This window comes from Pleurodeles waltl, chromosome 4_2 (genome assembly GCF_031143425.1).
Source record: "Pleurodeles waltl isolate 20211129_DDA chromosome 4_2, aPleWal1.hap1.20221129, whole genome shotgun sequence".
NCBI classification, from domain to species: Eukaryota; Metazoa; Chordata; class Amphibia; order Caudata; family Salamandridae; genus Pleurodeles; species Pleurodeles waltl.
Genome location: NC_090443.1, coordinates 422,050,672 through 422,062,737, shown reverse-complemented (window position 1 = coordinate 422,062,737; position 12,066 = coordinate 422,050,672). Strand labels below are relative to the sequence as shown.

Sequence of the window (12,066 nt, the reverse complement as noted above, 5' to 3'; positions counted from 1 at the left end):
GCCCACAGAAGAAATATACTAAAAGTATACAAGAGGCCGTACGCTTACGTTCAACCTAAAAACTAGTTTAAAAATGCAGGCTTAACATCCATCTGTAGCCTTGTTGATACTCCAGCCTTCTTGATAAGCATCATAAAGTTTCATTATTGATGGAAACCAATGAGAGTCTAATCCAACACTGTGTTAAGGATGTGCAGTGCTAACTGACTTTCCAACAGAACCGATATCCCTTCAGACAATACATTTCTAGCAACAGCTCCATGTACATGGAGAGGATTTCAGTCGAGTCTATAGCTCTATTGTAGAGTAGAAGATGAAGTCAAAGCTTTACATTCTGCAGCTGTGTGCAAACTGTGCAATTTTTACTCGAAAGGCTACAGCAAAACTTTAAGGGAATCCAGAAACTCTGGATTGTTGTTCCAAGATGTCACAAGAATAGCTAAATGCTCTCCTAAATCAGGCAACCTTTTGTTCCTTTTTCCCCCAGTCAAATACATTTAACAATGACTTGGCAGAGACTTTTCCTCTATGAAGGGACATTCTTCGATAAAATCTTATAGCAGCCCAAAGCAAAATCCATATACATCTTTCACACCACATCAAAGATAAAGCATAAAAGCATTTACTTCAAAGAAAACACTATGGGGAAACCCTTAAGTGTCATATTTTTCTCAGTTTGAATAGAATCAGGATTTGAGAACTCCCCTTAATGTACAGCAAAAATCTAAAATGGCTCTGTAGATATTTCTTAAAGTTTGCATCATTAGTCACGCTCCAAATGCCTCATTAGACTACTAAATAAAATGTTCTGTACTCTTGCGTATTTTAGAGTACTGATGAATCCCAGTTTGATGATAGGAAATAGTCTAAACATATGAATCTTTGAATGCCTTAAGGTACATACTAAGCAAAATGTTTACAGTGAGCCACGACAAAGTCATGCGTTCCAGTGACATGAAGACTCCTCAATTATACATGAATAAGTGATCTACAAACCAATGAAAGTAGAGTTCTACCCTCTGTGTGCTATAAGTACAAACCTTCCACAGATCACTTTAGAAGACTGTTCTCTATAAAATAAAACATTACAAAGGTAACCAACCACTTCAAAAATCACTTTTTTGATTAATGAAATGCAATAACGTTCATTTAAACAATAAATAAATTGTTTTGTATAACGTACACCACCCAAGAAAACAGAGGCTGCAGGCCACATAAAGGTAATTTAATTTGTTTACTGCCTTGGCTTCACAAACCTCAAACAGATCTGACACGCAGCAAGGCTCATTTTTACCACAAAAAACATTATTCTCAAGTTTCAGATGTTTCTTTTCTAAGGGCTTTTGGGGAAACAACAATGTGCATTTATTGAAAAAGAATGGGTCATTTTACTCACTCTAAAGAATATCACATAGGTCAATCCTTAATCTCCAGAAAAAGGGAGACAAGTTGATCTGAAAGCTCAAGAGGAAGAAGACATCTCCTCACAACCGAGAACTCTACCAGTGCTCCCTTTTCATACTCTACACTTCCCCTTTCATGTTATGGGGCTTCAATACTCAACTAAGCCCCTACCATCCCCCCAAAATATCCATTACCATTAATGCTTTAAAAACACACCCACCCCAAATCTGGACAGCAATTTGTGAGCTGTAGCCCTAGTCTAATTAACCATAGTCAACATTTCCTTCCACTTGATATTTATCACTGAAATACCTGTACTACCCATTTCCATACTTTTCTTGACTGTTTTTATTTTGTAGTGCTCAGAAGCCTACACTAGATTCTTCTGCTCTAAATAAACCATCACAAATCAAAGAAATCAATAGGAAGGACTGCCTCGCAATAGTATATGCAGAAGACGAGGACTGATGCACCGCAAAAAGTGTTATTCCCTTTTGACAAGCATACTAACATCATGTGATGTAACTACAATGTTAAAGTATTTATCTGCACAATTTGCAAATATCTCTCAGTGTCTTTCTTAAGGTTCCCTGACAACAACAGGGACAATTCCTGTACTCTGAAAAAACACCCACAGAACCGATGCAAAAAAGAAAAGACTTCAGCTCCCAAACGTAGAATGCCTTTAAACAACCACTGAACAAGACATTCATAATTCTGCCTATAAACTAGAAATAGATTAACCTTCAAGCCTGTTTTTCTTACCCATTATTTTTCTCAACCTTTTGTGGCGTGACTTCCAAGTGTCACCTAAAACCCCTCCAAGAAACTCCAGTCCCAATGCCCAAATTTTTATCACAGATACTTTAACGTGTTTTAGTGACAGCACCAAACTCAAAAAGGCGAATTACTCCTCACAGGTGACTATAGAAAGTGGATATAGAAATGCCTGCACAACGCACCAGCAATCACCTCCTCAGGTGAAATAATAAAATGAATGCATTTTGGTACTTATGCACAGCCAGTCTGACATCATTCAGCTGATTCAGAGTTCTTTGAGGCAGTGGATGGAGAGTAACAGGTAGGTGGTGCCTACAGGGACAATACATGCAATGATAGAGAGCATATTACCAGGAAGCTCTAAAGCACACACAGGAAGCATGGGAAGAGAAAATGGGTGGGTTTGGAAGCAATGTCGGGAGAAGTGGCTCTTAAAACTCGAGAGAAGAAATGAGAACTTGGGGCAGGGTGGAGCTACAATAAAACACATGAGAAGGATATACAATATCCTGATCAATATATGCATCTTAAAAACAGCGTTGAAGAAAGTTTGATGAAGTGAGAGGTACATGCCAGTCACTTAAAGTAAGCCAAGCTTATTTGCATGTCTATATAGACTAACAGTGGACTTCAGCCACACAGAAATATTGATAGTAAACAGCTGCTTGACAGCTTGTAAACTGCCTTGCCAATGAGGCATTAGTTGCAATAGTATTTACATGACCCCTCTGTGCATTGCTTGTTCTTGTATACAACTACGTAGACCTGGCTATTCTTCTGGAGCTTTGGTGCACAGACATTCAAAACAACCCACCTCAACACCAGATTATTGTGTGTACCCATCTCCACTCAAATGTGTCTCAAAGGTGACAGATCTAGAAAAACAATACCTGCAAACAATCACAGCCGACGATCAAAGGCCCTTAACAACTTTCAGTGTTGTGGACGGTTTTCAGATGCATCACATTACCTCATTACTGGACTCCTCACAATTTCAGAATGGCTGCAACTAACCACCAAGCACTTTTGTAGCACCTTTGACAAGAAATTTGTTAATATGCCTACATATGTGATTTCCGACAAAACAGTTGAAGTCAATTGTTTTCATTTTTTTCTCATAACATTTTCATGTGTCATAAGCTCGGGCCAAGGAAAACATTGTATGACTCAACCCACAGATCATCAGCTAAACAGCTATGTGCCACATTGTCCTTGAAGGCATCATTTGGTAAAGGACGAGAAAGCAGTTAGTGATGAAAGAGGAAACAGCTAAATGTGGTGTTGAGCCTTAACAGATAGTTATTACAGCAGCCTAAACAGTTAAAATATAAGATAATGGGCCACAAAGTGTCTCCTGTACACACAGCTTACCTCTGACATGATCTTCAAAATCAAGGCGAAGCTCTGGACGAGGGAGACTTGTAAACATGCCTGAGCCATCTGGAAATCTCCCCATAAAAGCTCCGTGGGGAGCTCCTCCCCCTTCCTTAATCATACGTTCTTGCTCGAAAGGATGAAAAAACAAAGCTTGCCGGTCCATGTCAACCTCACTGGAGACCCCAGACAAATCCACGTCACCCATGGACATGTTGGCATTCTGGTCGTAGAAGGTTTTGTCCTCCCCTATCGGAGAGCAGTCATTTAGCCGCGGATGATTATCACCCTGATCCAGTGTTACCAGCATATGCGTTGCTCCATGCTCTGAAAATTGCTTGCCAGGGTAAGGAGGAGGGGATAGTCTCTCCATCGTATCACTGATCCTTTTCCTCCAATTCTTCCTGCCGCTAGGGTTTCAGAACTTCAGAATGTCATGGCTGTCAGAGACAACTAGCACCAGAAACCTAAAACACAAACAGAAAAATACAATTAACATCTTGAATCAATAAAATGAAGAACTTAGCTTAATGAGTGCCACCTAGAGATGAAGAGCTGGGCATCCTGGGGCACGACACGCATGGTGTTTCATGTGAATGATATGTGCTATGCAGCAGGAGGTAGTTGTGGAATAAGGGGCGAGCCCTGGGAATAGACGTCATGGGTGGCCTGTAGGGAAGGAGGTGGTTTGGCTTGAGACAGTGGTGTCTAGTGTAGCTAAGAAGATGCCTAGCCAATAGAAATAAAGAGACCGCGGATATAATTGTAGGGTGACCTTTTTGAAAATGGGTGGAATTTGGCTAGAAGCAAAGTAGGAGGTGCTGAAGGTGCGAGAGAGGACTGTGAAGGATTTGTAGATCGGCACATAGCCCAAGGCAAAAAGACAAGCACCTTGAAGACAGACTCAAACTGTATGCATGGCTCCTTGAATAAAGTCTCAGTTTAGCCACTGGAATACAGATCTTCTGTAGATCGTTACTACTCCAGCCACATTTAGCCCCAAGCCACAGGACCTTAGATGCCGAGATAGTGGTACCAAGCACCTGTTATCTCAGCTTGCAGGCCAGACAAACCATTGTGTGTGCTATAGAGGTGTAATAATTATTATTATTAGGTCATCAAGCTCTGCATTACACTATAATGGGTAAATATAGACAATACCATGTATGTGCAAACAAGAAAGCTCACATATAAAGGAACAGAAGACATACTAGTCAAGATTCCTTGTACACAAGTTTGATTCTTCTCAAACATTTGCCAAAAAAAAAAAAAAATTATATATAAAACGGGAAACAAAGATTCAACCCCTTTCAAGATCCTTAGTAAGTGTGCCCTTTAAGTAGCTTTAAGGCCTAATACAATTTGCTGCAAAAATGTTAACAAACTTTGTCAAATAAGTTGTACAGATGACAATGAATATATATCCTCACTATGGTCACCATTAGAAGGTCCACTCCACCACTTCTGGAAATGTCCTACTAAACTGTCATGCCTAAAACAGATAAACTACTATTGCTACATTTGTAAGATTTAAAGAAAAATCCACTACAGAAGAAAAGAAGAGTACATTATTAATCTTTATAGTTTCAGCCACTAAACAATTTTAACTCCTGAGGTGCAAGGGTTTCTCTGGTACCCTGTTCTAGAATTCCTTGAGTAAGTTGTACTTTAAATACAAATTATGCATTTGCGATACGACGGGAAAACATGATGCCAAAGTGCAATGAAGAACAGCACCAGTCAAAAGGATGGTGCTCTGAAGTTTGGGAACAGCAACCTACAAATAAACCTGTGTTCAATCATAAACATAGCCAGGATATACAGCAAACTGTAGATGTAAGAGACGTAAAGATCAGAGACTAAAGTAGGTTACTCAGACTGGTGCAAAAAGTCCAACGTATAACATGAGGTGCAGGTAGACTGCTAAACATTTAATAAGGGAAGATCCTTAAAAGTGGTAATATAAAAGCAAGCCCTAAGGAAAATGTAAAAGGTGTTGTGTGAAAGATGACAGAAGAGCAAGAAAGACTCCTTTAATGTGGGTGCATAATATCTGCATTTATGCTGATTTCTTCAAAGAGCAGTCACACACCTCTCTAGGAGCACGTTTGACAACATTCATGTGGTTACTCATCAAATCGTTTCCTCAATTTCCCTTCTTATTCTGCTTTGAAAGCACCAACAACAGAATTATGTTGGAAAGTTAATTGTAAAAAAGGGAGACCTACATAATACCAGTCCCAAGTTAACTTGTATACATTGAAGGGCCAACAAAATAATGGCCGATGATTTCATGAAAGACAAGTCAAAGGTGTTTATTTACAGATTAGAGACTGCCCGTAATACTTGCACTTGGTTGTTTGGTTTGAGGCCATGTCAGTTAAACGAATATTAAGCATGCGGGTTAGGGGATGAAGGATCAGTTTGTAGCTAAAGCAGGGTTATTTGGTTACACAGCAGAAGAAGAAAAAGATACATGCAATACTGGTTCACCTTAGTAGGTATCCTTGCTGAATTCATAAGCACAGAATATTTCAGCCTCTGTGTGGGACCCTGAAACATTTCATACAAGAGAAATCTCTCGTGTAGAACCATCACCAAATCTTAAACAAATTCCATGCCTAAGAATCAAGGCTTTTCACTTTTCTACATAGGAAATTTGCTTTCTAAAATATATTCTAAATCACGTAGAAAAATAATAATTTACAAATTTTTTAAGAAAACTACTCCCATCTAACTATTTGAAAGAGGTAAAATGAAATAAGATAGTTTCACTGACACAGAAAGCCCTTAGCCAATGCAAGAAAAACACCTGCACTGTGCTTTTAAGATTGCAGACTCCCCCAAGTATTCCATGAGATATAACTCTTGGCAGGTGGGCTCCAGTTTATCTGGTGGTTCTATATTTCAGTCAAAATAACTTGGTTTAGCTCACGTAACTCAAGATCTGGTTCCCTGATCAACAGGGAGAAGGTGAGGTTGTTCATGAATTCAGCAAGGATACCTACAATGGAGAATCAGTATTACACAACTTTCTTCTCCATGGTAGGGTCCTTGCTGATTTTCATGAACACGGAAAAGAATAGCAAGCACACTACTCTTAGGAGAAAGCCAATCACAGGAGACCAAAACACAGTATATTAAGAGGCTACATAGGGACATCTGCCCTATCTGAACATCTAGTCTTGAATGAGACTTTAGACAGTAATGTTTGGCATATGTATAGACATATTATCACCGTCTTGCATATTTCTCAATAAAGCAGATACTTTCCCAATAGTAGTGTGCTTTAGGTCTACCTTGTAGAGTTGTTTTAGATTTTTGATAGCATACCAAAGTGTAAGTATCTATCTATCAAGAAATACAGCTTAGAAACAGCTCTCCAGAATGTACTGGACCATAGTTGACAAAGAGGTCATTAGACAGGCTAGTATCATTGGCCCCTTCTAGATGCTAATGCTCTCTTAATAGATATTTTTCTGCTAGTGAGGAAGAAAAAGCAAAAAACTCCAGAACAGAAATAGACTCATTCAAGTGAAAATCTGAAACTATCTTTGGGAGGAAGGATAGGTGAGGACTTATAACAACTCAAGAATTCTGGAAAACAAGTATGACTCCTTGCTGTAAAATTCTTAGATTTTGCTAGCTTGTTCAGCTGATGTAATGGCTACTAAGAAAGCTAACTACCAGAATAAATGCCGTAACAAAGACAAATGCATGGGTTCAAAGGTGAGCCCATTAACCTAGCTAGCACTATGGTGAGCTCTCAAGGAATGGAAGGTCTCTGTTCATTGGTGGAAAAACCTTGTTTGACCTTCTAGAAAATCACTTAACATTGGGTCATTAAACAAAGACTCAAGGATACTGCCTTCTGTTGGGAAAACTTAACTTAGATTTAACTGAAGAAGTAAACGCAAAATTGTTTCTTCCTGATATGAAAGTGGTTTCATCTGTAAGCACACAAAGTCCCTGTGGATGGTCTTTTCACTTTGTTTTAAAAGTGTATGCAGTCTTGCAGAATGTTTAGGTAGCCATACTGGCCAAATCGTGGAAACAAGCAATCAAACTGAGTGACATCAGGCTGTGGATACTTTGAGAGTTTCAGCAGATCGGTGAACCAACAATGCCTCAGCCATTGAGGAGTCAGAAGTATAATTGTGTTTCTGATGGATACAACTACCTGTGGATTCCTCGCCTTATGAATTCGATCCTTGCGCCAGCATCCGACGGAAAGGCTTCTTCCTAGCGGTCTACGTCGACGAGGATGTCATAATGGCACGGCACCGCGTGACTCCGTCTGACGTCAACGTGCCAATAAGAGGCCCTCGTCGGCGTACAAATGTCAGTTTTTCCTTTTTCCGTGCTTCGACTCCAACGGTTTTTTCTTCCTGGCCCGTTGGTAACTGTAGCTCTTGAAGTTACAATGTCGCCTCCGAAGAAGTCTGGGTTTAAGCCGTGTAGGGAATGCGGGGGTCGGATGTCAGTGACTGACCCCCATTCGGACTGTATTTGGTGTTTAAGCTCCGAACATGATGTGGAAGGTTGTTCTTCGTGCCAGAGCATGAATCCGAAAGCTCTGAAGGAACGCGAAGCGAAGCTCTTCTTGGCCAAGGCAAAGAAGAAGGAGCACAAGAAGGTTTCTTCCCATGCTTCGCCCAAAAAACATAAGAAGCGGCGTCATCATGACTCTCGATGCCGTCATGACTCTCTGCGCCGTTCGGAGCGGAGCCGATTGAGGAGTCGTTCGAGGTCGAGATCTCATTCGTCACGGCGCCAGAAGACGTTGGAGATGAGTCCTACGGTTACGCCTCAGCCGGAGAGTCCGGGGTTGTCACCGGCGCCTTCAGTCTATGAGGTCACTCAAGGTAGTCCTCGCTTCTCGCCGGCGCCGAGGGATCTTGATGTTCCCCAGACACAGCAGTACACGGCTTTCCCGACTCCAGGGACGGATCCGGCCGCATTTTTGAATGCGATGTTTGCCGTTTTTCAATCCACGGCCCCTGCTGGTGCACCGGCGGGTCCCACGGGCCATTGGCATTCAATTTGGGTTTGCGGGCGTCGTACAGGGCTGCTCCATTCATGCCCTTCTGCCCTACGGAGCCTGGTGGTCCGGCGCAGGGGGTTTCCCCTGGCAGGAGTCCTTCGCCCGGGACCGTGGATCCGTCGGCTTCTCATCCGGCTCCTTCTCCGCGCCATCCGGCGTCATTTATGGCCTCATCCAGACCGGCTCCATCTCCTTCTGTTCATTCGGCGTCGAGGAGGTCATCTGCCGACTTCGGGCCGTCGCCGGTTGAATCTGGGAGCCTTCCGGAACCGGTTCGGGGTCTGAGATCATCGGCGTCGATGGAGTCCTTGTCGACGCCGGCTCTGGAGACGCATTTAAGATCTCGAAGGAAGGCGTTGAGGCTTCTGGAGGAAGAGGAATACAGAAGGCTTGAGGAAGGTGAGATAGAGCCTTCTGATGATTTCCAGGGTCTTGCCACTGCAAGTGGTTTGGAACTTCCCCGGAGTGGGACACTGCTTCTCCGGGGGAGTTTACTGAGGAGGCCGCCTCCTTCCATGCTGTGGTGAGGAAGGCAGCTGACTACCTGGATTTGCCTTTGTCCATGGCAGAAGTTAAGACTAACCTGCTCACAGAGGTTCTTCATCCATCTTCCTCCAGTGCTGACCCTTTGTTGCCTTTTAATGAGGCTTTGACTGAGCCTATTATGGACCTATGGAAAAAGCCGTTGACATCTCCTGCTGTGAACAGGGCAGTGGCGAGAAGGCATAGAAGTGCCCCAGGAGATCCAGTTTTTCTATCTCATCACCCGACTCCGGAGAGTTTGGTGGTTCAGGCATCATGTTCTGCAAAGTCTGCCCCCGGTACATTCCCTGGTGTTCCGACAGACAGAATCCAAGAGGATGGAGCAATCCTCGAAGAAAATGTTCTCTTCTTGCAGCATGGCCCTAAAAGCTACCAATTCCACCTGTGTGCTAGGCAGATACATCCATGCCCTAATGGACTCTGCAAAGGAGATGGCGAAAGATCTGCCACAGGAAGTGCAACAATCTTTGGGGTCCCTTTTCTTGGATGCACAAGCTGCTGCACAGCAGATTATTTAATCTGGCTTGGATACCACGGATTCTATTGCCAGGGCCATGGGAACATCTGTGGCTATGAGAAGGCATGCCTGGCTAAGATCTTCGGGTTTCTCGTCAGATGTACAATCCACTTTAATGGACCTTCCATTTGATGGGGAAAGGCTGTTTGGGGATAAGGCAGACTCTGCCCTTGAACGGTTTAAGGACTGTCGGGCTACAGCTAAGTCCCTGGGTTTGCAGACCCCTTCTGCTACATTGTACAGACCTTTTCATAGGTTTCGAGGGTTTGCTAGAGGTTCTGCCTTTCGTAGATCTCAATCTTATGTCCAACAACCTGCCAACCCGCCCTATCGTGCCTTCAGAGGGCGGGGTAGGGCTAGAGGTCCAGCCCAGCAGCTCTCCTTCTTCATCCTCCTCTGGTGGACAACAGCAGAAGCAGCCCTAGTTTTCCCCACTTTATCAGTCATACTTCTCCTGTAGGGGGAAGATTGAGTCTTTTCTGCAGCAATGGAGGTCAATTACAACAGACTCGTGGGTGCTAGGAATTGTGGAAAAGGGGAGAGCATAGCCCTTTCAGGAGTTTCCTCCTCCCTTCCCTCCCCGTCCCTCCTTTTGTTCAGAAGACCATCTTTTGTTGCTGCAACAGGAGGTTGTAGCCATGTTGGCAAAGGGTGCTATAGAGTTGGTACCATTGCAGGAAAGGGGTCAGGGGTGTTATTCAAGATATTTCCTGATTCCCAAAGTGGACGGTCGTCTAAGGCCGATCCTAGACTTGAGGATTTTGAATTTGTTCCTCAGGCAGGAAAAATTCAAAATGCTGACCCTAGCGCAGGTGCTATTGGCGTTGAACAAAGGAGACTGGATGGTGTCTGTCGACTTGCAGGACGCGTACTTTCATGTTCCCATAATCAAGTCGCACAGGAAGTATCTCCGTTTTGTGGTCGGATCGCAACATTACCAGTTTGCGGTCCTTCCGTTTGGTCTTACTTCAGCACCCCGGGTATTCACAAAGGTGATGGCAGTTGTTGCAGCACATCTCAGAAAGAGGGAGGTAGCGGTTTTTCCCTACCTGGACGATTGGTTGATCAAAGCCAAGTCTCCAGAGATTGTGTTGTCTCATCTGCGAATGACAACGCAGTTGTTGTTCGATCTGGGCTTTTTGGTGAACGTACCCAAATCTCACCTGGAGCCATCTCAACGCCTCCTGTTCATAGGGGCAGTATTGGACACGACAAGGTTTCGGGCCTACCCCCCACCTCAGCGGGTACGGGACATTCTGATGCGGATTCCTTTGTTTCAAAGTGGAGCGGCAGTTCCAGTCCTCAAAGTCTTACGCCTGCTAGGTCTGTTTGCTTCTTGCATTCTGTTGGTCACTCATGCTCGCTGGCATATGAGGGCTCTTCAATGGTGCCTCCGCAGACAGTGGTTCCAGCACAAGGGGGATCTCAGGGATTCAATAAAGATCTCCAGGGAAACTGTAGCGGATCTCCTGTGGTAGGCAGAGGACGGCAACCTTTCCCAAGGAAAACCGTTTTCACTGCCCCCTCCAGTGGCCACAGTGATATCGGATGCTTCCACTCTAGGGTGGGGAGCTCATCTGGGGGACCTGGAGGTCAAGGGTCGTTGGTCTCCAGCAGAACAGATGTTGCATATCAATCTGTTGGAATTGCGGGCTGTACGTTTGGCGCTCAAGGCCTTTCTCCCTTCCCTTCGCGGTCAGTCAGTTCAGATCCTGACGGACAACACTACCGCGATGTGGTATGTAAAACAAGCAGGGAGGAGTTGGGTCATATCTGCTTTGCCAAGAGGCCCTACGACTCTGGTCCTAGGCTCAGGACGATCAGATTTGCTTGATGGCAAATCATTTGGCCGGAGTGTTGAATGTACGTGCGGACGTTCTCAGCTGTCACGTCTCATTAGATCACGAGTGGCGTCTCCATCCGGATCTAGTCCTCTACATCTTCGAGATGTGGGGTATTCCTCAGGTGGATTTATTTGCCACTCGGGAGAACGCGCATTGCCCGTTATTCGGCAGCCTCCAGTTTCCGATGCAGGGGGCGTTGGGGGACGCATTTCAGATGTCCTGGAGCAGCCAGTTGCTTTACGCGTTTCCCCCATACCCTGGATTCCTCGGGTTTTGAGGAAGGTTCGTCAGGACCGGGCCCAAATCATATTGGTGGCGCCAGACTGGCCGAGAAGGGTATGGTATACAGACCTACTTCAACTCTCTCAGTGCCCTCCGCTCCGTCTCCCGCTCAGGGCAGATCTCCTTTCTCAATCACAGGGGCAGGTTTTACACCCCCACCTCCAGAGCCTGCACCTTCATGCCTGGAGATTGAACGGGGCAACCTGAGTTCTTTTTCTCTCCCACCGGATGTAGTGGATGTTATACTATCGTCCAGGCGACACTCCACTAAATCTATT

General features: G+C 44.2%; 1 protein-coding gene across 8 annotated transcripts in view; it reads right to left on the bottom strand.

Moving 5' to 3' along the window:
• Positions 1 to 12,066, bottom strand: part of WIZ (WIZ zinc finger) — a 688,842-nt gene that overhangs the window by 573,917 nt on the left and 102,859 nt on the right. For all 8 annotated transcript variants that reach the window (XM_069231671.1, XM_069231676.1, XM_069231674.1 and 5 more), the window contains exon 2: positions 3,556 to 4,025. In XM_069231671.1, the coding sequence (XP_069087772.1) occupies positions 3,556 to 3,931 (376 nt within the window). In that variant the 5' untranslated portion in view covers positions 3,932 to 4,025. The remainder of the gene's footprint in view (positions 1 to 3,555; positions 4,026 to 12,066) is intronic.